The following is a 25,489-nucleotide window of genomic DNA, read 5'->3' on the forward strand; positions in this document are numbered from 1 at the left end:
GAGCAAAACTGGTGGTGCCCCCTGCGTGCGTGACCCCTTCCTCATTGGACACTGATGCTGCCATAGTCCGAGGTTGCTTTTGAAAGCCTGGCCCTGGAACAGCAGCGTGTGTTGGTTTTTTTAGCCACTGATGGCAAACCAATGCCTGCTCAACATCCAAGAGTTAAACTATAACAATTTTTTTGTGGATGAGACCGCTGAAACCACCTCAGCCGGCTTTTAACACACACGGTGGCGGTGAGGCGACAGATCTGCCCGTAACAAAGATGGCGGCGCGCAGCCTGTTTCCCCCACACCCGAAGTTCCTGCCCATATCCAAGATGGCCGCCGGGGCGTTACTGCTTCTCAGGCCTTCCGCATCCCTGCTTTTCCCTACGGGCGGCGCGCGGCGCGGCCTCACCGGAAGCGTTGGCGCTCCGGCCGGCCCGGCGCAGCTCGCCGGCGGGCGGCGGAAGGCCCGCCCCGCCGGTACACGGGCCAATGGGCGCGCGGGCCCGCCCCGGCCGCATCAGCTGATGGGGCAATGTCTGTTGACAGGAGCCGCCCGGGCCGCGGCGCTGGGGTGAGGGGTCCGGGACGGGCCGCGCCGCGGGGCCGCCCCCGCTCCGCTCCTGGGAAGGCAGCGGACGGAAGGAGGCCGCCCCCGCTGGCTCTCCCGGCTCGGGGAGGGGAGCGGCCCTGCGGGGTGGGGGCGCAGGGAAGGGGCTGGGCTGGCTGCGGGGGGCCGAGCGGGAGGGAGGGTTTGGCGGCGCCGCACAAAAGGGAGCGGCGGGGCCGGGAGAGCCCCGGGGCTGCGAAGGGGCTGCGGGGCAGCGGCGCGCCCGGCCCGGCCCCGGGGGGTGCCAGGGAGCGCTGTGCCGCCCCGGGTGCCGTGTGGTGATGGGGTTTGGGTTCGCTTTGTTTGTTTTTGTCAGATGTGAATCCAAATGGAGCAGTCGGAAGGAGGCGAGCAGAGCCAGCAGCAGCCGCAGCCCTGGGGGAAGCTGATCCGGCTGGGTGCTGATGAGGCAGAGCCGCACGTCCTGCTGCTGAAAAGAGAATGGACCATTGGGCGGAAGAAAGGTGGGACAGGGACGGGCTGCGCTGGCCTGGGGCGGTGGTGGGGGACAGCAGCCATCCTCCCTCCTGGCCTTTACAGCGCTGGGAGCTGGACTGAAACTAGCTGGGTTTGGTGCTTCCAGCTCTTGGAGGTGTTTGCCAGGCCCCCCTGAATTCCCAATTTATTTCAGCTGTGCGAATAAGTAGTTTTATGCTGACCGTTTCTTTTTCGGTAACTTGTGACACGTTTTAAAGTCAGAGTGCCTTTTTAGGTAGTCTGTGGCAGTTTGTGTAAATAAGGAAACCCGATTGTTGATTCAGAAGTTTCTGTGCTTCAGTCTTGTTTACGTTCTAGTTTCGTTTCTGTGGTTAAAATAAGTTGGAACTGCAATGCAAAATGCTTTGGCTTCACAGAGAAGAAAACACCCACATAAAAGCCCTTAATTCTTCTGGCCTTATAAAGACTGCCAACAAGTACTGAAAGTTTCTCTGAGAGTCGATTTGAAAGCTTTATTCCCAGAGTCTAGGACTTGTACTACTTCCCTTTATTTTAAAGCATTTCATGCTCACTGTATTTGAAACAAGGACTGAAGTGGTTTAACTTTCTTTTAAGCTGCCTTGACAGTGCTAATTTTCTTTTTCCTGTTCATCAGTTCAGGCTGTTTGGCTGATCAGTCACTTCCTGTAATTAGTTGTGAGCAAACACCAGATGCTATAGCTCTATGAGAAAGGCAGACAGTGTCTTACAGGGAAAATGTTTTGCAAATTTAGAGTTGGTGGTATTTATTGAGATTGCTTATCATTAAGCTGTGGGTAAATTCTTCAAGCTGGTGTCTGTTTGAGGGTTGTCTGGTAGAAAAAAAGGTGGAATTTTTCTTGTTCAGTTGCAAACAGCTTTCCATAGCTGTTTGCTAATGGATTATTTAAATGGATGGTTACTAGAATACCAAATTGTGACTTTATAAGCAATATGAGGTAGTGCTTGCTGCTTTCCTGCTGGATCTGTTGTTGAGATCAGTTCACTCACAGTGTGAATAGGTGGAGGGGAATCATGGTTGTTAATTATAGCTTTGGTGTAAGCTAGTGCTTTGAGTCCTTTGTGAGAGATGGTGGAGAACCTTGAGTGTTGCTTTGAATATTCAATGTTAAAGTGAGGTAAAAAGACAAGATTTTCTCAGAGCCCTTGAGTTGTGGGTAGGAAGATTTTTATCACATCATGATGACACTTCTCCTGTGTACCCCTAAATCTTAGTCCTGGCTGTGTAATTCTCTTCAGTTTTGTTAACATGATAATGTTGTCAACAGAGATGAGGAAAACTTTCCTGTTTAAAAACAAGCAAAAGGCTGTGAGATAGAACAGGATAATAATTTTTACGTATTTTTTTTAAATCAGTTATTTGTTCCTACTACTTCCCCCCAATACATCAGAATAAAACAGAAGTTAAACCCAATGAAACAGCATTACTATGATGTGGAAAAAGAGCTGCATGCTGTGACATGTGTGCCTTTAGGAGTTAAACTGAGCACCTCAGATATGTGTGGATATTTCTGTAGCACTCTAGAACAGAGTAATTGTGATTTGATTTCCATCTTTGAAGGGTAGGACTGGGGGAAAAAGGGAACTGAAAGATCTTCACATGGTTGAAATGGTTATATCAGCACATGGGGCTATCTCACCCCCTGTATTTGTGTGTCTCACACTAGACTGTGTTGCTGCCTGTGTGACAGCAGAAGTTTTGAACTATTGCACATGTACATGAGTCAGTTTATGGTGCATTTATAGCCATGTAGAATGCTGATCTGACTGTGTAATGTGTATTTTTAAGCTTGCTGGAAAATCTTTCTTTTTAAGGCTGTGACTTATCTTTCCCTGGCAACAAGTTGGTGTCTGGAGATCACTGTAAAATCATAGTGGATGAAGAGTCTGGTCAAGTGTCGTTGGAAGATACAAGGTTGGTTTCTCAGAATGTTCTTGGAGTGACTTTTGTCAAAAGCTTAGCAGGTTATACTAACCCTGAGCTACCATAATATATTTAATTGCCTTCAGGGTTGGAACAGGGATTGAACATGATATCCTTCACAATCTCAAATGTGAAACTTTCCTCTTTATCTTTGTACATCATGGGCACATTCTGCTGGCCTGCCAAAGTGCCCCTGATGGCAGCTCTGCCCCTGCTTTGTTGTCATCTGCAAACCTGATAAGGGTGAATTCCCTCTCCTCTTCAAGGTTGTAATTAGAGATAGATCCAGGATAGATTCCTGCAGGGTTTATACTCCCAGAACCTGTGGGACAGAATGCTAAATTTTTTGGGGAAAAAAGATTCTCTGGGAAGTCTGGGAAAGGGTTTATAGTTGTCATTCTCCAGTATAATCCTAAATTTCAGGATGTTCCAGACAACAAACCAAACCATGTTTGCCTGTCATGGCAGCCTCAGAGTGTAGCTATAAATCTCACCTGAGAAACTGTCCCTGGCAGAATAGCTTTAGACCAATGTTATGACAAAACAAGCTAAATAAATTGTGCATGTTGCAGAAACATTCCTGCCTATTTTTTTCCCTTAGCCACCCCCTGAGGCAGAAGGTGCAGCCAGCTGAAAACTAGCAAAACCAAATTAAAGTTAATTTTGTGTATAGTATATTCATGAGAAGGTGAGGCTTGTAACAAGGTAGTGTAACAGAAAGGCTGCACCATGGAGCATTGCCAGGGAGCTGCTTGTGCCTGTTACCCTTCTGTGAATCTAACAAAGAGTAAATCCCTGGAGTGCTCTCCCTCTTGTGAGTTGAAGTGTGGCTGCCAATTGCTGAATCAAGAAACCAAACAGGTTTGATATGACTGCTTGCAGAAAATCCTTCTGGTTCTTCTGGGTCTTCCAATGTTTGTGCCAAATAGCAGATGAGTCCCAAAAATCAGGCTGAAAGAAGATGGTTCTTGAATGTTTGAGTTGGCAGTACAGATGCTCAGAGTCACAGAAAAATACTGCAAGGTCAGCTTTTTCTTCTCTGAAGTGGAAAATAATTTGGAAACATTGCTGTGGTCAAGCTCAGATTTTTCTGGTGAAGAGGAATGCATTGAAGGAGGGAGTGAGTGTGGGACAGTCAAACTCAGTGGACTTTGTTTCTCTGTGTCTAATCCAAAGAATATAATCAAATATATGTAGATAGCCAACATTTTGTCTTCTGATAGCATAATGAGTCCTTGAATGTACTTTAAAAGAATTACCCAAAATTTGAAAGTGAAAGAAAATGTGTAGAGCATTCAAAATTATTGAGTAAATAAAAGTTTGGAAGTAATAAAAGCTAAGAGTTAGCAAATAGTAAAATAAAGTACTCAGACTCGCCCTCTTTTGGGATATGTTTCTGTTTTATTTTCCAAACCATGCAGTAGTTGCTTTATACTGCTTGAAAGAAAACAAATTGTACAAGCTGACCTAACACAGTGGAGGCAGCAGTTGGGTTTCTTCCAGTAAAAGCAGTCCTAAGATTCTCTGTTTTGAAAAAATGTTAAAGGCAACTAATGTAATTCCTTGTTATTTTGTAGGCTTTTTCCTTTTAAGATTCTAAGTAGTAGGTGATGTTTCTGATCAGGAAACAATTTAGACAAGGTTGATACTCATATGACAGGCAAGCAGATACTCTCTGGGTAAATCAGAGGTTGATCTGCAGTTGGTGCTGCTGTCCCTTCTGCTGCTGAATTCTCCTCACCCTCCAGTCAAAACTATGTCTATGACCATTGAGAGAGTGGAGAATTACAGTATAGAAGGGATTCTGTACCTTAATAGAATTCAGAACTCAGTTTACAGTTTGTTCAGGATTATATGCACTTTAATATCAGATAACTGTTAACCCAGAAGCTTTAGCATAAACTACATTCTTTTCCTGGATGGATGCAAATAAATAGGAGAAATTATTAGATTGGCATTTTTCTTGGAAGGATATAAAAGTTTCTTACAATACATAGATCATTCATCTACTTCAAAAGTAGCCTTGTTCTGAGTGAAGCTGTTCATATCAATTCTGCACAGCAGATGGGATTGGGAAGTAAACAGAATTTATGGTTCATTAATGAAACTGTAGAGTCATCAACCACATTGGAATTGAGTCAAGACCTGACTTCTTTCGTTCACTGATTAAAAAAGTGACATTGGAACATTTTGTGACATAGTTTCACAACACATTTTATATCTGATAGTACTGTTTTTCTTCTCCACTTGAAAAATGGTACAGCCAATTGGCATCAATTCAATATCTAGTCCTAATGAATGGCCTTTGTATTTGGGATTCTCATTGCACTTTCTACTTATTTTATAGGGAGCTTAATTTGAAACACAGAAGAATGTATAAATGTCATAATTTATCATGTGTGTCTACCCACAACATTAATCTGGAATGTCACTATATCTGTTAAAAGCCTCATGCTAAAGCCTGGAATTGGAAGTGAAAGGCTGATACAATTAGCTGGGATAGCTGAATAATTTTTTCCCTTTGGTTGTTGGCTGAGAGATAAATACAACTGCTTTCATTTACTGATGCATTGAAGAAAAGCTTATGATTTTCTGTGTCAAGTGATATCCATTTATTCCTATTTCATTTGGGTCCATGTGTGCCAAATAATTCATTAGTCAGCTCTCATTGAAGTCTCTGTAACTACACAACTGAAGAGATTTGGCTGTCTGTGGTCAATTTGATTAATAGGGTCTTGCATAGCTATTTCTGCATCTTGCTTTGTGAAACCAAGCCTGAGTGGGTTATTAGATGTGTCGTATTTTGGGCTTTTTCCTTTCCCCAAAAATACCTTCTGTTATTGTCCCCCAGAATAATCTTGGAACTTGGCAGTCATGACAGAGTTACTGCATAAAATACATTATTGGGACATTTCCTCCCACCTATGTTTAGTGAAATGTTGGGGCTAGGAATTGCCTGTAGAAGTTAAAATTCAGTAAAAGACAAGTCTTGTTACTTGTATTCAGCTGATTTATTATAAAAGAAGGTCTAGAACACATGGGGCAGATAGGAGATGCCTTCAGGAAAACTGAGGAGGTCAAATTTCATGTTTCCTAGTTTTGTTAAAGGACTTCTGACAGGTTTCAGAGGTTGGTGTAAACTTAACTATTTATTTGGCAATTGAAGGAGATACAATTTTTGCTTCAACATAATCTTTTTAAATGTTATCGCTACCATCAGTATGAAGTAAAAAATCAGTGTTGTTTTTAACAGAGGGACTGAAATTCTGTTTTCCTCTTAATTGCTCACCTTTGGCAATCATTAGTGATTTCTCTGTTCTGCTGGTTCTTCAGTGCTTAGGTCTTTCAGCCTAGCCAACACCTGTATGCCTGAGGGGAAAAGGATAAGCTAGGAGTAGTTTTCTTTCTTGTAGGAGCAGCTTGACGTTTCATCAATGTGGCCCAAATTTTTTTATTTAATTTCTTGAAAGTTTAAAGTAGCACCTCACTTGTGTTGGATTAGTTGATTCAGCCACACAGACTGTGAAAGCAGCTGCAGCAACAAGACCAAGAACTGATACCTTGGTCACGACTTGCTGTAGTGCTTCCAAAGGGCTTGGTTTTTAGTTTGAACTTTGAATTCATACTTTTGTGTTAGAAAAGACAAGGGGGAAGGTGTTTATTTCCAAAAAACTCCCCTGCAGTGAGGCACAGTCCACAGTGCCCTGGGCATGGGCCGTGCCTCCAGGAGGTGGCAGCACAGCTTTGCTGTTATTTCTTGCAGCTGCTCTGCAGAGGAGGAAAAGCAGATATTTTCTGTTCATTCATATTTTGTACCAGTTGCTGAGATTTTGAGTGGCAGAAGTCTGAAATTCGAGAGGGCTGCAGCCCTGAGGGATGCTTACTGCAAGTGAGCTGGAATTATTCAGTACTTGAATAACTTGACTTTATTATAAAACATTAATGGCTTGTGTATACAACATCACCCATAGTTAAGGGGATAAAGAAATTAATCAGCAATGCTCTGTATTTTCGTTTTCCCTAGTTTAATTTCTTCTACAAGTATTTAATTTTTTATCAATATCAAAATAATTCATTCCAACTCATCTTTCATTATATATCACTTTTTTTCACCTTGTTAACTTCTCAATTTCAAGTTGCAAACAGTCCAAGTAAACTCACAATTTTAGGCTTTTTTCCTTTTTGAAGGAGGAGGGGGCAAAAAAATCAACACTGCATGGCGTCCCTGACTGTACAGGAGAAGTTCCTTTGTCACAGAGCATCTCAGGAGATTTCCAGTATTAAATGGAAAACACAGCCTGGAACTTTTTGAATAGAACTTGTATTGTCCTTTTGGTTTTATACTTAAAGTGTGGAGACTACTGTACAGAAACAATCATCTGATTATTTGGGGACATTAGCCAAATATCAGGGGTCTTTTGTCTGTCAACTGCCATCTCTTTAACCAGTAGTGCAAATGAGCTTTGAAGTTCCAGTAGCTCTGCATTTCTGTCTTTGGGAGAAATTTTTTGTTGTTAGACTTCCTTTTTTTTAAAAAAAAAAAAAAAAAATTTTAGTCCACTTACATTTTTAGAGGGCAGCCAACAGCTTTTCTTCTTTAAATGTATCTTGTGTTTTCCCTTCCTTCTCCCGTGTAATTATGAAAACATTTATGCTAAGTTATCTTTTCTCTTTACAGTACTAATGGAACAGTAATTAATAAACTGAAAGTGGTTAAGAAGCAGACATACCCATTACAGACTGGGGATGTGATCTATGTTGTTTACAGAAAAAATGAGCCAGAGAACAGTAAGTGAATAATACTTTTTAAATGGTGTGCTTAGTCATTTTCTTTTGAGTCATGAGGGAAAAGAAATATCAGTATAATAAAATTGAGTACTTCTGCTTTAAAGAGAAATGTGTTTAAAAACAAGTCTCTGGAGAAGAGGTCATGGATGTGCCAGTTTTTACAGAGACAAATCTGAGCAACTGTCTGAAATTTAAATGTGCCTAGAAGTAATTTTGGTAGAACTAATGCATGGAATGGTAAGTAATGAGGTTCTAATCACATGTCCAGTGCTTCTTTTAGAAGTCAAATTGCTGGGGTAGTTAGTGATACTTTATATATCCCAGTGAAGCAGTTTTTAGCACCAGTAGGAAAGGCTGCAAAAGCTTTTTGTTTTGTGTATGTAGGTTTTTTTGTGTATGTAGGTTGGCTTTTTTGTTTTAAAGAGGGAAGAGGCAAAATGGGGGGGAGATGGGGAAAGCCTTACAGTGAAAGTAGAATTGGTAAACCTGGAACAATGCTGTATTTACGGTTTTCATACAGTAATAAACATACAAACTGTTAATTTAAAAATTCTAGATACATACTCACTGTTTAAATACTTCCTTTATGAAATTGCTGTTAATTTATATACAGACAGATTTATGCTGTCTGGTGTAAATGTTACATGAAGCAGTGATAAGCTGTATTTTTCTGTCTGTGGAGTTTATGTCACAAATCCTTTCTGAGCTGGCACAATTGCACTTTATGCTGCTTAGATGAATCACTTGGGTGAATTTTCCAGGCAATGAACTGAATCACTGATTTCTGTTTGGGTTAATAAGTAGTTAAATTACCAAGCCTCCAGTTTTGCTTTTTCAGCTTTTCCATCTTCAAACACAGGAAAAATTTAGGGCATGCCTGTTTGGCCATTCTAAGTCCTACTGAAGGAGACAAAATTTTAACTTCTGATCAGAAAAAGGATTGCTGCAAACTAAGACAGTCTTATTTGCTTGTAGGTGGTTGGTGGTGACAAAAATGTAGCAAGGTAGAGGAATTTTTGGAACAATATTAAATTCAAGTAAGATTGAAAAGAAAAGGATATTATCCAGTTGGTTTTATTAATAGATTCTAAATTAGTTTCTGGCTGAAACTTATGGCATGTCCCAATCTGTATTTTTGAGAGTTCATGTATCTCACAAAGAAATGAAATAATATTGATTGAAGAGGTTGAGAAGTGAGCTCAGAAATAATAAGCTTCTTCGAAGAACTTTGATTCAAGTATCAGTAAAAATACAGTCTGTTCTGACAGAGCAGATTTTAGGTTTAAGGAATGATTAAGCCTCTGGTTCCATGGCTGGCACAAGTTAAACGTCACACAAAAGCTGCTCTGCCTGGTTTCCTGGGAAGAAAAGATCTTGCTGTGCTGCTCCTAATTGCCTCCTAAGTAGGAGTATTAACATGGTACTATTGAGGTGACCCCTCATTTGCATCTTCCATTGTCTGACACTTTAGGGATGCAGCCACTTGTGAATAGAAGTTGTTTATGTGGGATTAAGTGAATTTTTGTTTCAAGAGCATGATTAATATTTTTAAATCTCTTATGATTAATATTTTTAAATCTCTTTCAGATGTTGCTTATCTTTATGAATCCTTAAACACAAAACATGATGCAACTCAAGAACCAGTAGGTAAGGAAATAATTCAAGATCCATGGAGAGGAGCTAAACTCCAATGACTAATGTAACCCTCTTGAGAGAGTTTGATTCCTTGGAATTTTGAAGCCATGATGTGTTGATTGTCACAAAGATATTTTTCTTTCCTTTCCCCCCTTCCAACTGTAGAAGTTAATGTAGAAAACCAATGCCATGTGACCAAAGATACCTCAGGTACAGGAAGAAGTAATGATGAGACCCAAATTACCTCATCACTGTCAGCTACTCAGTCTTGCTATGAGGAACCACAGCCATCTACTTCTACATCAAACCTCTTTAATGCTTCTCCTACCTCTCCAGTTGAGTCTGCATCTGTTCAGCAGGATAATCCGTCTACATCTGGTGAGACTTGGGTCAAGTAGTTAAAGTTTGATCATACAGTCACAGAATATGCTCAGTTTGGAGGGGACCCATCAGGATCACTGAGTCCAGCTCATCAGCTGTTACTCCAGTTTTTAATTTAAACAGATTCATCTCTTACCCTTATCTCGGTCTAGAATTTGCCTTGTAAAGTTCTAGTGAAAATATCAGGTGGATATGTGCAGTTTAACTTTCTCTCTATGGACAGGCAGGGATGGATGAGTGAAGGAATTGTGAGAATTCCTGTATGCATTTGTCAGCAGTTCATGGGACCTCCCTGGCTCCTATGGAAACAAAGCTTTCCCTTTGCTGTGATCCCAACCTGTTACATGTGATCAGTATTGCATAACCACGGCCTGGCATCTTTGTCAGGAAGACCTGGTGTGGATAATAGTCTTAAGAATAAATACTCCCCAGTTGAAAAAGGAATGGGGATTTTAAGTAGGGTTACACAACTAATAGGTTGTTTTTCCCCCAGGTTTTCCAATTAGCAGATTGGTTCAGAGTGTGTTTAGTAAGTTAGGCAGACTTTGCTTTTCTGCTCCACTTTTTCCTATTCAGATGTTTGGATTGATGCATGTGCCACATCAGTTTGAGTACCTTTTGTTTTCACACATCCCATAGCTGTGTGCAGCCATGTTCATATTTCTGGTTTTGTTTTATAGGATCACAGTCCTCAGTTGTCACTCCTGTGCCTGCTTTCCCCGTCTCAGAATCCATGTGTGCAAGAGCACTGCACGACAAGCATGAAAAGGTGGATGTGAATGCTGAAGCTTCTGCAGTTGCTCCAGAAATCACTGACAAAGAAAATGCAGAATCAGATTCTCAAAGAACAGGGGAGGAGGAAGGTTTGGAACCTGCTAAGAAGAAACTAAAAGGAGGCTAGTATACTACAGTATTCTGCAACTTAACCCTCACCCCCACCCCTCCAAACTGAATTACAACAGCTGTCATCAGTCCTTCAGCTTGTTTCTTGTGTCTCACTTACTTGATTTCTGGTCCCATGAAAATAATGTCTTCAGTAGCAGAAGCTGTAGTGTGTAAAGCAAGAACCTCTTTTGGGACTGTTGCCAGTGAACAGTCAATCAGTGCAGATCTTTCGGGGATTTTTTTAATACTTGAATAAAAATAAGTTAAAAAAAGCTTTAAAAACTATCTCCTTCTGTCTTTGTAGATGAAGATACTTGTCCAAATCTTTCACCAGCAGCTCCAAGTGAATGTATAATTAAAATTGGCTCTGAAGATGCAAAAACATCAAATGTGAAACCAGATAAGATGGAAGAGACGTTAACTTGCATTATCTGCCAAGAACTGCTGCATGACTGTGTAAGGTATGTAAGAGTGACAAAAGCTTTAATCATGTGGTAATAATGCAAGACATTCAGTGACAGCTGTTTGAGGAGGTCAGGATAATCAGCATTTTCACAACCCTCTTGATTTTCCTTTTCCTACCCTATGTAGATAGTCAAATTAATGCTAAATAGTTTTTTCAGGGTTATGGATGTATCTGAAAAAAATTAAAGACTTGTATTTTGACTCCATTTCTTTCTTTTCCAGCCTGCAGCCTTGTATGCATACTTTTTGTGCTGCCTGCTACTCAGGATGGATGGAAAGATCATCTTTGTGTCCAACTTGTCGTTGTCCAGTAGAACGTATTTGTAAAAATCACATATTGAACAACTTGGTTGAAGCTTATCTGATTCAGCATCCAGGCAAGTTGAACAGTGTCTGTGGCAGAATCCAATGGATTTCACACATGAGCTGTATAACTGATGTCAGGACACAATGTTGTCTATAAAATACCTGTGTGTTTTTTAACCCTGCTGCTTTCTCTGACATGGCTTGTCAGAAAACAAGTGCATTTAAATGACATAATAACCTGTGGAAGGTAATTTAATAATGTGAGTGTGCTAAGAATGCTTCATTTTAATTTGTTACTTCATCATGAGAAGGATACTTTTGAAAAACATACTTGCATGTGGATTTAATTAACCTTGATCATGACCTCTTTAAAACAAAACCTAAGTTGCCTGATACTGGACCTCCTTAACAGAGAGGGAAATTTAACTAAGATGATCTAGAACTCTCTCATCCAAAACCAAGACTTAGGGAAATGAAAACACAGTAATGGTAACTGCATTTAGAAAGTAGAGTGCAGATAAGAGATTTGGGGTGTTATTTTCTCTTGAAATTGGAATTTGGTTCTCCTGCCAGATAAATGTCGCAATGAAGAGGATGTTCGGAGCATGGATGCCAGAAACAAAATTACTCAAGACATGTTGCAGCCTAAGGTGCGGAGATCCTTTTCAGATGAGGAGGGAAGTTCTGAAGATTTACTGGAGTTGTCTGATGTAGATAGTGAATCCTCAGATATCAGGTATGTCTGTTTTTAGGTTGTATGCCTATGTTTGAATGCACAGACCCACAAACTGAGCTAGTTTTACAAATGTTCTTATTGCTGATAGTGTTTCCATGATCATTGCCAGGACCTGTTTGCAGATTAAGTTCATCCTTGGTAGTTTTGCTGGCCATCCTTTTGAACCTTGAGCCATCACCAGAAATATGAACTTCCTAGAAATCCAGTAAGATTCAGTTTGTGACCAACAGTTCTATGTTGAATCGTGCAATAAAAAAAAGACAGGTTTCTGGCTAAGATCCTATCAGGAGATAAAGCAGTCCATGATCCTATGAATGTGTTTGTAATTATTGTGCTTTATGTGGCTGCTTTCACTTGGTGTATGGTACTAAAGCAGATGATGCTTGACTCTAGGAATTCCCAAGTACTAAAATACCTCCTCTTTTTTTTTCAACAGCAAACATTTTTTGCTGAATGTCTACAGAGGAACAGAAGAATTATTGTAGATAACTATTCCAACTTTGTTCCTCTCTCTTTCAGTCCCATTGCTCTTTTTTTCCTTTACCTTTTGGTTTAAAACTTCTTGAGGAATACTACAAAACCCAAAGTTTTTATCTGTCACAGCTACAGCAGAGCTAGGTACTGAATTACATAAGCTTTCATCTGTTACTGAATGAGGAAATCCTAAATTTAAACTTTGAGAGTCTGACCAACCTTGTCTAGCATAGTGCCCTAAGTTTGTGTTTGCATTTGTTTGGTATAATTTCATATTGTTCTTTCAGTCAACCATATATAGTATGCAGACAGTGCCCAGGGTACCGAAGACACTCTGTTCCAACTGTGCCTGGCACAGGCCAGGAGACAGAGGCAGGAGGAATGCAGGCTCTGGGAGATGCTCCATCAACCTCTGCCAACTTCCCTGCAGGTCAGTGTCACATTGCTCCAGCAGTGCAGCACTGAAATACTGCAACTCAGACACTCAGGGCAGAATCACAGAATGGCTGGGGTTGGAAGGGACCCTTGAATATCATCTCCACCTCCCCTGAGCTAAGCAATGAGCTGTGCTACAGCTATGAACTAAATTAGACCTAAGCAAACTCCCTCTCACAGGACTGTGAGAGCAACTCCACACCATTGTCTTTGCAGATGCAGGATTTGGCTGTGATTGTCCAAAATGGGTTGCTGATGTTTGATGAGATGGTTGAAAAGTTCTTAACCTTTTCTACATTCTGAAATATTTTACACAGCTGTGCAGTTCAGAAGTTTGAATGCTGTTCTTCTGCTGCTTCACAGAGTCTTTGTAAAAAGGTTGCTTGTTACTTCAAGATTTTTATGTTGTTAATATTCGCTAAGATTCCTCATCCAAATTGCACTTGTGTAAATTGTTCAATCTTTTTTTTTAACTTATCCAGCTGTTCAGGAATATGTGTGTCCTGCTCAAGGAAGTCATGTAATATGCACCTGCTGCTTTCAGCCAATGCCTGACCGTAGAGCGGAGCGGGAACAGAATCCTCATGTTGCTCCTCAGCAATGTGTGTACACTTTTGATTTTATTTTCTACAGAACTCTCTCCTTACTTATTATTAAACTTAAATTTACTTGGAAGACTGTTTTTTGTATGAATCTTCTTTATTTGGGTGCTTGTAGTGACAGCATGCAAGAATCTTCCTTTAAAGAATTTATTAGTCCTTTGAAGAATGTATTTTAAATGAGAAAGTTGTACTTTTTTTCAACCAAGTTTATTAGGGCTCTGTTGTTGCTGATTTATGAGAATGGTAGCTGTTGAGTTTTGTTGTGTTCAGGTCCTTACAAGGGTTTTCTTTGTTATTTTACAGGCACAGTTTGTCTGCAGCCCTTCTGTCACTTGTACTGGGGCTGCACTCGCATGGCGTGTTTTGGCTGCTTGGCACCATTCTGTGGTACTGTGGAGTAATTTTTGCTTATCAGCCTGTTCACTTTGCAGTAATGTCTGCCTGTCTTGAACTTTAAGTAACTGAAGAGACAGATTAGTTTGTTGTAGCACAGTCATGCAAAAAGAAGCAAGGCCTGTGTCCTCACATCACAAACACAAAAAATTGAAGTGGCGTGTGTCTTAACTTTAAAAGGATTTAACTTTGTGTCTTCATACAATATTGGGGTTAGAAACTACACTCACTGAGCACAATTGTTTCCACTCTAAAAGACTATGGTGTATTTCAGTCAAGTAAGAGAATCATGCAAACCAGTGCTAAAGCACTGAACATCTGATGGTATCAGATTAGAAAAGAATCTTGCCCTCTTAAACATGCAGACTTCTGAAACTCAAGGTTTTTTTGACATTTAAAAAAGTCAATTAGAACAGTTGGAATGACTTGGCTGCTGTTTGGAGCTAATAGAATATGCTTTATTAGCACTGGTGATTTGTGCAACTTGGTAGTGTTTGTGGACTGAAGCTGAAATTTTAAAATCTCAGTATCTTGTCTGTGCCACTAGAAGTTACAAATCACATGCATTAGCATATGTTGAGTGCAGTCATGTACTTGGTGCTCACATGAGCCTCTGCATGTTATTTCAGGAAACAGAAGAACCTTCAGAAAATGTGTGAGGGCTACAGGGTTTGGGCAAGAAATAGTAACTTTTCTTCTTCTTCTTCTTGTTCTGATTAGAAATAAATCTTGGTGATAAGTGTTTAGATGGAGTCCTGAATAACAACCACTATGAATCAGATATCCTAAAGGTATGTTTAAAAATCATTGTGTGTGATAATAACAAATGTACAAAGTTTAAGATGTACTCACTGATGAAATAGAAGTGATGTGCTGCCTGATACTTACAGTGGCAGCACTGTCACTTGCAGAACCTGATTCTAAGAGCCTGATGAAATGAGCTCCAAATGATCATCCAAGATACTATTTAAGAGAAAAGTAATTCAATAAAAACATGCCAGGAAAGCAATGCTTGTTAAATGTTTTGTCCCAGACAAGTTAAATTTCACACTAACTTGTATGGAAAATACTTTGTCCATACTATAACAGGGTTGCCTAAATTAGGTAAACTGGGTGAAATCTTGATTTGAGGTAAATGAGAATGTAACTGGAATGAATCTATTTGCAAACTTTTGGCAAAAATGGAGATCTGAAAAAAGATACTTAGTGGAAGATTTTATTGGTGGTCTAAATGTATCATGCTAATTAAGTTACAGGTATTTAATTTTTTCTTGTCATCAGCATAAACCCATTCTGAAAACATAGTTACTGATAGATTTGGAAATATCTGAGAATAAATGGCTTGCTTGTTCTTTAAGATTGGAGATTTTTCTAGATTAAACACTTAAATTGCTCTTTTCAGGATTACCTGGCATCCAGGGGTCTGACATGGAAAAATATGTTAAATGAAAGTCTCTTAGCTCTTCAAAGAGGAGTTTTTATGTTGTCAGGTATGTGTTGTGTTCAGTTTGCATGTGCATGACTCCTTGTCTGGGTGTAACTCAGCCATGTTATCAAGAAGTTTGGAGTTCTGTGTACAGAACCAGTGCAGTCCTGGCTCTTTAGTTAAACCTGATTTATTAAGCCTTACATTTTTACCAACTGATTTTCTCCCCAGATTACAGAATTACTGGGAACACAGTGCTTTGCTACTGTTGTGGCCTTCGCAGCTTTCGAGAACTTGCCTACCAGTACAGGCAGAATATTCCTGTTGCTGAATTGCCAGGTGGGGATTGTTTTGCTCAGTAAGGAGGGGAAAAGAAATTTAAAGAGCTAACATGAGTTTTATCTTTGTATCAGTGTTATTTTGGCACTTTCATGTAGCCCAGTGCAAATCTTGTTGCAGGGCTAATGTCTTAGCTCCTTGCTTTACTTGTCAGCTGCTAAGCTTGTGTATAGTTATTTTCAGACTCCCTAATGGAACCTTTTCTTTCAGTATCATTTCTCATCTGTAGAATATCTGCAGAGTGAAAAGAGGATTTCAGTAAAATGAGAATATAGTCAACCAATTAGCAATATAGGAACCAATTGCTGTAATTTTTTTCCCTCTTAAATACATAAAATGATGCATCTTCTGAACAATTTAACACTTTACCAGCTCTCAACTAGGAAGAAGAATGCTTTTATAAACTGATTCTAAATATTTGCATTTACAATTTTAGTATAAAACAGCATGCAAGCAACTGTCCCTCATTCAGACCTAAATTAATTTGGGACAGAAGCTGTTCCAACAGTTTGCTTTTAAATTTGACTTCTGTCAACTTAGCTCTTGCTGTTAGCAGCATCTTCCCAGTCTTAAGTTGTTGAGATCTCTGCTTGTGCTGCTGTGCATAATGAGCAAAAATTGTGTACCTGGTTTGCCCTTAGCATTAGTTTTCAGTTCAGCTGCTGGACAGCTGAGTTGTAATGTATGTGAAGGTGGGGGAAAGCAGCAAACTCTACCCAAATTAATAATTTTTCTTTTGTATGGAAATACATCTAGACAAATGCTGAGTGTCTAATCAAGTCCATCCCTATTAAAATAAATGGTAAGGCTTTAGTTGACAGCACTGAGAACCAATTACTTTCATCATAAGTCTGCATTAACATTAAAAACTAATTTTTTGTCCTTCACAGAGTGTTTGCTTTGTTTCCAGAAAGGTGAGACAATATAGTTCTACAGTCATTTCTTGCCAATCATGTGTTGTTTCTGATGAGTAACCACCATTAGCAGTTAATAATCTGGGTCACTTTAATGGCTTTTGTAATAAATGCAGCATTTCATTTGCTCTTCTTGTAGTGACTGTCACGTCACGTCCTGATTGCTACTGGGGGCGCAACTGTCGAACTCAGGTCAAAGCACACCACGCCATGTAAGTCCTACACTTTGGAAGGTGGTTTTGCTTTGTGTTCCTTAAAAAAAACAAACCAACAACAATCTAAATGCAGCCTTTCAAGTGCCAGAACTTGCAGCATAAAGCAGGGTTGGGTGAGCATAGGGGAATTTTTTGTCATTTTTGTTCTTAACACAACTTTGAAATGAGCCCTCTGTGCATCAGGGCACTGCCAGCACTTGTAAGTTGATGTAACCCATGGCTGACACTTCTTGAGTCTGTTTTTCCACCCACTGGGGTGGAAGGATTCTTTTAGAGAAGTGCAGCTTCCATTGAAGGAATCAATTGGTGGGAATAATTAGCAGCAGGAGCAGCTTGGAGCATGTAACATAAGCCACAGCAGGTTCCTGAGGAGCTTGTAGGTCTTACATCTCTGACCCAAGGAATGTGGCATGCCTCAAAAATTAAATACTGAGCCTGAAAAGAGATTAACCCTCTACTTGTCAAGAGTTTTAATACCAGCCTTGGACTCCTGGTATCTGGTGAGAAATGTCCTTCCAAAGTAAATCAAGCTTCTCGAGTAAAAATATCAAGGCCTCTGATGACCAATGCAGTTTTATTCTTATAAAAAGATGTACATGTAGTAGGACAAATATTAAAGACTCATAAAACAAAACAAAAATTTTCTCCCTAAGAGCTAACTGGTTTCAGGGAGGGTTGAAAAATCCTTCTTGCCTTATGAATAATTCTCTAAATTCTCAGTGTAATTTAAGATAGAAGAGCTGTTACCCCTTATTGAGAAATTGCCTTAATGAATAGAAGATTCTGCAGTATCTTTCTAATGTTGCAATGTACATACCCACTTAGCATAATTCCTTTAATATTTCAGGTACTGTGGGTTGAAAATAACCAGTCTGTGCAGCTCAGGCAAGCAGGATCATAAGACAGACTTGTAAAATATTCATCTGCAGTCTCTTACAAATTCAAGGGTTTTACCAAATAGCTTTCAAAAATAATTTTGGATATAAGTTGCAGATATAATTTGAAGTACCACTGCTATCTGTAACTTCACATTATAGGACAGCCTGTGTTCCCAGAGGAGATTTTGTTTTGAAATGTTAGTGTTAATTCAATATCAAAGTACTCACCAGTCATCTTTGTTCATGTTGTGGATAATTTCATCTAGAATAAAAATGACTCAGGGTTTTTTTCCCTTCTTTTTTCCTTCTTTCTTTTTTTTCCCCCAAGCATTAGTCCTTCCTTTCCTGGCTGCTACACTTAGTTTCTAAAATCCATAAAAGCAAACAGTCCTGTCATACCACTCCTTTATATCCAGATAATATTTTAATTTTTTTAATTGAGCTAAATTGTCCTACTAAGTAGTTAGATTATGTGAGCAAGGTTTTTCTGGTCTTTGATCTAATCCAGCTGAGGGGGAAGTTCAGGGTCTCCTTTGCACCATTTCCTCCACATGTAATGACACACTCAACACCCCAAGTTCTCTTTCAGTTGTGTGTGAGGGTCCACACGGCCCAAGCAAGAGAAAATCAAGGAGTGAACAGTGAAATATTTTTGAGAAGTGGGAAGAAGTGCTTTGTACGAAATTGTTATCTGTTTAATCCTTGAAGACAGATTTGCCATTCCCATAAAACTTACATAATACAGGCTGAGAAAAACTTCTTCTTTCCAGAAGATTCTAAGCCACTAAGAGAATATGTTTATGTTGAAATATAAAATTAGACTAGTTAATTCTAGTTCTTAATGATTTGTGTAATGCTGTCTACTAAAAGTTACTAATACCTTGCAGGGGAAAATTAAAACACCGATTCCTGTTTTAATTGCCTTCTGGGTTTGAAGTATGCAGAAGTATAGAGGAATGCTTTTTAATAACAGGTTTTCTGAGTGCATAATAAAACTAATGAGGGTTAGGCAGGAGCGATGTTGAAAATCCTGTTACATGTAAAATGACAGTAAAGTATGATCTCAACAGGTTCTGAAAAAGAGATTTTAGTGTGTAAATGGTCTGCTTTAGACTGTTTAACATTTAAAATACCCTGTGCAAAATGATGAGTTGCTTTTGTTGCCTGACTTGTGAGAACTTTGTTACATTTTAATATTCTTATGTTTTCCTTTATTTTAGGAAATTCAATCACATTTGTGAGCAAACAAGATTCAAGAACTGAAAACTTGTAGTCTGTAGAGAGTGGACAAAAGCCTGTTACACTGCTTGTACAATTTAAGGTTTCAGGGGATCTACTCAGTTCCCCCATAGCAGGGAATCATTAACTTTTCCATCAGGTAACCTGATGTGAAATTTTTAATTTGTAGAATTTTACAGCTGTACATGAATAAGGTAGATTTTTTTTTTCCAAGGTAGTCCAGCAAGCATTGCATTCCATGCTCATGACTACAGTGTCCCTGTGTCACTTCAGTGAAGCATACAAACAACTCACACTCACAAAAACCAGCCATATCTTGGGATGACCTAAGAATAAGGAGTGTATTTGCACTACTTGTGAAGAAACGAAGAAAAATCGATAGACTTAAAATAGAGAAGTTTTGTAGAAGTATCTGATGGGTATTTCAAGAGCCATTAATATTTAAGAAGGATGCTGTCAGTGTATATTTGTAACTGCATTTTGCGGTAGTCCGATATTTTGTTGCTACCCATTGCATTTGGGCTAGAAACCACGTTAATATTCCTTTAAAAAAAAATCCATCCAATAAACAGCTGTTTCAACTTAAAGCTTCTACCATATGTGTAGTGTTACAGTGGAGGTAGTACAGTTTCCTTTCTTAGTTTAGACATGTTGATGTTTTTATTCACGTGAAATTACAAAAAGAATTGCACAAAAATTTGAAGATCACATTTAAAGGTGGGGTGATACTTGAAGCAGAACAGACATCTGCTAATATTACTTCTGTAGTGTTTTATATCAGAAGACCAAACAGTGCTTTTGACATAGAGCAGCCAGTAGGACACACTGGTTCTTTTTTTTTTATTTCTTTTTTGGTTTGATACCATGTGCTAAATATGTACCTCTGCAATGCAGCTGTTCTCTAGCATGCATACACTGGTGAAAATGTAGAAAAAGATATAACTTAGAATATAGCAGCTTTACTGGAAGGAACAATCTTACAGAAAATGAGTGAATTTGGACAAATTGTAGCAATATGGAGGCATTTCTGGATAGGGATAGAGATAGGGATCATGAAGGGGCACACTGGTGTCACTGACATAGGAAATGTAGATTTTATTTTCATGCCTTCTGCAGAGCTCATTCAGGAGATGTCCCAAGTGTCATTAAAAACAAAGAAATCCCAACTTTCCCCCTTCCCTACAAATTGATATGATCATAATCTGGTTGCTAATGTTTGACAAACCTCGACTGGGACCAATTTTGTTCTCATCATACCTGGAAGAGTGAAGCAGAATGAGAAGAAATCATGCAAAGTTACCTCTGTAGAGACCATGTTGTTTTAAGTATGCCTTATTTTACGAGCAGGATTTATACTTGGATGTTAAAAAGTGTACACACAGTATCTTGTGATATAATGGAGCACAAATGATGCAGCACATCATGTCTACTGGTTGCAGTGAATTAAGCAACTATTTCCAGTAATGCACATCTTAATAAGAATGCTAATTAGAATGATGTCTTTCTGTTTAGATTTTTTATTTTTGAAAATAGCTGTCACAAGGATGGGTCTGTTGGCCATGCCCTTATGCTGTTAAAAATACACTTTGGTGTGGACTTCTCTTTCTAATCTCTGGGCATTTTCTCCTGTGAGTAGGATTGAAATTGGATCTGGAATATTACTTGAAACTTCTTTTAACAACAACAGTGTGTTTCTGTCTTTTAGTATTAACAATGTTCTGTTGCTTCTGTATTTGTATTTTATGTTTAGATTTTTTAATGGTTATTGTATCTTCTCAGGACAACCATTCCCAGCTGGTTTTGATCTCATTTCATCTCTGGCTGTGCATGTAGCAAATTGAGTGCAGTTGTGGAGATCAAGCCTTTGCACATTATATGCAGAAATGTGCTTTACATTTTCATTCACCACTCCCACACCCCAGATGGGCTTTCAGCACAGCCTTGTCACTGTGCTGGTGTTCAAGCCTCTTGTGCTGAAGTTGTTTTGTTGGTCAGGAGTAACTTGCACTCACTCATGTTTGTGTAGGGGTGTATTGTGTGACCATAAGAGAAAAAAAAATTGGGGAAAAAACCCAAGCAGCAGAACTCATGTGCTTAACATCTAAAGTACCTGTGCAGTAGATGTTCTTCAAATTGTTTTTCTAAACCCCTCTTCCTTTTCCCTGTCACAGGTAATTAATCTGCCTTTCTATGCATATAAGGTTGCAGTAGTGCAATGGAATGAAGGGATTTTTTTGTCATTTATATTGTACCAGGAAGAGATCAGAAATTGGCCTGCAGATGGGGAGGGTGAATAAATCCTGATCTTTATATGCTCTTAAGTAAGTAAGAGTATCTGTCATGGGTATTACATACTCTACATTAGACCTTTTTAAATGTATGGTTACCAGGTGATAGTTAATGTGATAAATGTATGAACTATGCTTGGTGTAATTGTTTAAATACTTTAAAGGTGCAGCATATTTTTAACCTGTCTAAAGCACATCCCCACCTCCTTTATAAGAGATGTTTGGAAGCTGAGCATGAAATGTGGTAGAATAGATGTGGAAACCAAGGTGATTATGATAGGATTTGACATAGTGGTGAACAAGGTATATAGTCTCTCTGTTTGAGAAAAGTTCTTTTATAAAGAAGGTGGAGAGTAGTTCTTCCAGTTCTCTTTTGTGGTTTATTTTTTTTTCTGAACTAAGAAGTTATTAATTAAAAAAAGAAAAAAAAGCTACTGAAGTTGTCTGTGTTTCTTCTGTGGCACGTACTATCACCACAGAAATGGATGTATGCAACACTTGCTAATACTCAGTGAAGCTTTTAGTTATTTGAATGTTGAGATTTTACAAGCAAATGCTATCCCTGAACTTGTAGTAACTGAAAATGACCTGAGTTTTTATGTCATTCTCAAACTTCCTTAAAAGTGTCAGATGATACTGCAAAGGATCATCAGAATCCCTACAGGATGTATAATAAATCATATGAGCAAAAGATTATTAAATAGAAGTAAGAGGGCTTAAAGATGCTTACAAATTAAAAAGTTTGCTACTTTTAAAAAAAAGTAGTTATTATTTTAGTTTCTTGCCACACCATAAACACCAAAGTGACAAGGATTTTACCACCTGATTTTACAGCAGCCTGGATGAAATTACTGTAATACTGTGTTCATCTTTATTACAATTGTGTAAATTATAAGGTTTCAAATGACTACTGTTAATACAGCTTTTTCTGCACAGAACTTTAAGCTTGCTGAGTAAATAGGAGGACTTGCCTGCCCTGTTCTATCTGAGGTGGAAGACAGTGATGCCAGAGTTAAGCTTCAAGTTGCAGTTTAGCACCCCAGGATTTTTGTGCTGCTGCCATTCCCATACTTGAAGCTGGATATCCTTTAATGTTTTAGCTAATCTATGTTGCTGTTCTTAAACCAGCTGTCAGGCTAAATTTAAGTGAAACTCAAACTCAGGTTAAGTATTGTAAAAGTGAAAACACAGTGTTGTTCTGTGCACCAGAAAGATGAGCTGATAGCCTTTAAAACTGGTAATTTTGGCTGGCCTTGCACTTGCAGTGGTGGATTTAAATTATTTCTACTCCATTATGTCCACAAATGACTTGTAACTAATTTAGTTTGAGGGAGCTGCTGCTTTGGGATTAATGCACTATTGAGAGATCAGGTCTGGCACAGCCAAAGCTCTTCCAAGCACTTTCTGCATAAAGAAAAAGGAAAAATGTTGGTGGGATTGAAGGGAACAAATGTCTGGCCACTGGCAGCTCCTAGAGCCCTTGGAGTGGCTCAGGTACTCAAATTCTGCAGGATAATTTCTGCTTAAACCCTGAAACTGTTTTCATTGTGTTTAACAGGAAAAACTTGGTATTTGTCAGTCCAAGGTTAATCATTATCTCTTTCAGTCACCAAACAAAACACATGCATTTGGTACCAATTTCTAGTCTTCAGTAGAACTGTGTAGGGCAGATGGTTTAGCCTGCAGCAGGAGCTTAGGGAAATAAGTTGATTCAACTAAAAGGAGTTAGGAATTTGGGAAGTGAATGCTTATTCCAAATTATGCTCTGAAAATGTGGTTTCTTATGGCCCCTTAGAAGTCTGCTGGAAAGGAGCCTTATTTTTTATGGTCTGCACACTTAAAAATAAGTCAACAGTCACTGAAAGTTAGGAAAAAAAACATGTTGATTTGAAGAACATGTGAGGATTTTGCATTTTTTCCACCTATTTTATCTAACATTCCTTCTGCATGATGTTTGGGAGCTGAAATACCACTTATACAATTCCAAGGAATAAGTTCTGAAGAAAACTAATTATACTATTTCCCACAGCAATGCTTAATATGCAAAGATTGCTTCTAAATCTGCTTTCCAGGTCATCGTTCTTTTCTTCACACTTCCATTTTGACTTTCAATGAGGTAATTTCACCCTTAAGCTCATTAGTTTCCATAGGAAATGAATTATAAAAAATGCTAAGTGTGCCATATGAGGTTTAACATCAAAGACATTTCTAGACAGACCATGAATATATGTTGAAGCTGTATTTAGTCTCTGTTGGGTATTCTTTTCAGTGCTGCTGAGTTTCACTTGCTTTCATTAGGTAAGTGTTGGCTGACTTAACTTTTCTTTTCCCTTGCAATTCAAATTAATCTTTAATTGTTTAGAATAAAATCTACTGACTGGACTGTTTGAGTCAAATGTGTTTTGTTAGGGCTCATGTGCCACCCTCCTGAGGGGGGAAAACCCCAACAAAAGAGTTCTGAGTAGAAAGAGCTGCAACCAACTGCTCTTAACAAAAAGTTAAGAGTTCTGAAAGGAAACCTCAGTTCATGTTTTTCTACTAAGTTATAAGTGGGGTTTTCTTGCTAAATGCTATTCTAAATCTTCCAAGTTAGGATGCATTACCTGGATGTTAAATCTGTTGTTTTCCCTTTGAGCCTCCATTCCCAACCAGTTCAAGTACCTGACAGTAAGAACCTCAGCACACCAGATTCTTGTCAACTTGTATGGCTTCAAGCTTTTATTTTGAAGCACTGTTTGCACAGGGAAAAAATAGGGATTTGCCATATATTTTTGTCCCATTTAATCTACCTAACACATTGGCTAGAGGGTTTGGCTAGTTTATTCCAGAATAATTCATTTTAAAAAGAATAAAGGTGAGTATTACTCAGTTTTGTTGAAAAGAATACTTCTCTTTGCTAGCTCCATAATAGTTTTTTTTTTACATTTTTCCCCCATGCAATTGTGATTGGAATGATTTTTCCCCTCTCTTCAGTGAGTGTTTGGAGTGCTTATCCCATTCACTGCTTGGTTACAGAGCACAGAATCACAGCAGCAAACCCTGCTCTGCACAAGGGTAAAACTGAATCCAGGCCCATGCATGAGGGATGAGGTTTTCTGTCATTAAAAGTGGCAGCACAGCTCTCCAAAGTAATAATAGCTGTTAGGAACAAAATAAATGCCATAAGTAATACTATTTCAAAACTAATCCTAGTCAATATTTACAGCTGAGAGTATTAAAGCGCTTTATTCCACCCAGAGCTTTCAGAATTTCTTAACTCTGTGCTGTGACTTTTTGGAAGAGTTTAGGTAGAAGTTATTTGTGTTCCTGGGGGGGGGGGGGAAATGAAAATATGAGAACTTCAAAACAGTTGCTTCAGCTCTAAGAGGAGGAAAATATTTTATACATTCTTTGAAGGTACAAAATATAATACAAATACCTTTTTAGCACTTAATTTTAGTGATCTGCCTAAAAAGAAAGTAAAAAAAAAACCTAATCAAACAAAAAAACTTCAAAAGGCAGGTCAGGAACTGAAGTCTCCCCTGGAGTACCAGCAGCACCCACCTGCAGGCACTGGGCTTCAGCATCTTCTAGTGCCAGAAGACATCACCTTTAAATAGCTGGTAAATCCTCTCTGTTCTGAGAATAAGCAGTACTGTTCAATATTTCGTGTTCATCAGGAGCAGGGCCTCTCTCACCACATATGTGTGTGTGTATATATATACATATATACATATACATATATATATATATATATATAAAAAATGTGTGTATGTACAGTCCATGCTACAGCCAGGGTGTCTGCTGCAGTCCTGTGAATAGCTGCCCTTATGCTGCTGCAGCAGTGATGGACCTGGAAGGAAACACAGACTCCCACAGAAACCTCCTCTGGCAGCAGATGGACAAACCTGGTGAGCAAAGTCTGGTCTTTGGTTACACAACAGGTAATGGTGTAAACAACCACCTCATCTTCGGTCTCAGAGAAATTGGGACGGATCTAAAAAGTATTGTTTGCTTTTCTGCTCTTCTGCCACCACCAGGGTACCCCACAGGCTCTGAGGCACAATTCAGGCTTTCAGCAAAACAAATCAAGTGTTGTTACACCATAGAAA

The 25,489-nt window shown here is 39.0% G+C and overlaps 1 protein-coding gene across 2 annotated transcripts; it reads left to right on the plus strand.

Annotated features, from left to right (window-relative positions):
• Window positions 1-405: 405 nt before the first annotated feature.
• On the plus strand, window positions 406-23,780 carry CHFR (checkpoint with forkhead and ring finger domains). 2 transcript variants are annotated; one of them, XM_054645495.2, is made up of 18 exons: window positions 406-562; window positions 915-1,062; window positions 2,891-2,990; window positions 7,678-7,787; window positions 9,375-9,434; window positions 9,588-9,800; window positions 10,484-10,699; window positions 10,993-11,149; window positions 11,376-11,530; window positions 12,033-12,195; window positions 12,957-13,099; window positions 13,587-13,706; window positions 14,010-14,093; window positions 14,820-14,890; window positions 15,502-15,589; window positions 15,757-15,864; window positions 16,918-16,990; window positions 19,092-23,780. In XM_054645495.2, the coding sequence occupies exons 2-18, from the start codon at window positions 927-929 to the stop codon at window positions 19,132-19,134; spliced, it is 2,040 nt and encodes a 679-aa protein (XP_054501470.1). In that variant the 5' UTR covers window positions 406-562; window positions 915-926; the 3' UTR covers window positions 19,135-23,780. The 2 variants fall into 2 exon arrangements, with proteins under 2 accessions (XP_054501470.1, XP_054501471.1); XM_054645496.2 differs by lacking the exon at window positions 406-562 and adding an exon at window positions 593-685.
• The last annotated feature ends 1,709 nt before the right edge of the window (window positions 23,781-25,489 follow it).

The sequence above is a fragment of the Agelaius phoeniceus genome, chromosome 18, assembly GCF_051311805.1.
Source record: "Agelaius phoeniceus isolate bAgePho1 chromosome 18, bAgePho1.hap1, whole genome shotgun sequence".
NCBI lineage: Eukaryota > Metazoa > Chordata > Aves > Passeriformes > Icteridae > Agelaius > Agelaius phoeniceus.

What these genes read in the sequence shown, in the direction of transcription:
- CHFR (XM_054645495.2), top strand. Translation starts at nt 927, where the DNA reads ATGGAGCAGTCGGAAGGAGGCGAGCAGAGCCAGCAGCAGCCGCAGCCC. An exon ending in ATGAATCAGATATCCTAAAG is followed by an intron (nt 14,891 to 15,501) that starts GTATGTTTAAAA and finishes TGCTCTTTTCAG; the next exon opens with GATTACCTGGCATCCAGGGG. An exon ending in GTCAAAGCACACCACGCCAT is followed by an intron (nt 16,991 to 19,091) that starts GTAAGTCCTACA and finishes CCTTTATTTTAG; the next exon opens with GAAATTCAATCACATTTGTG.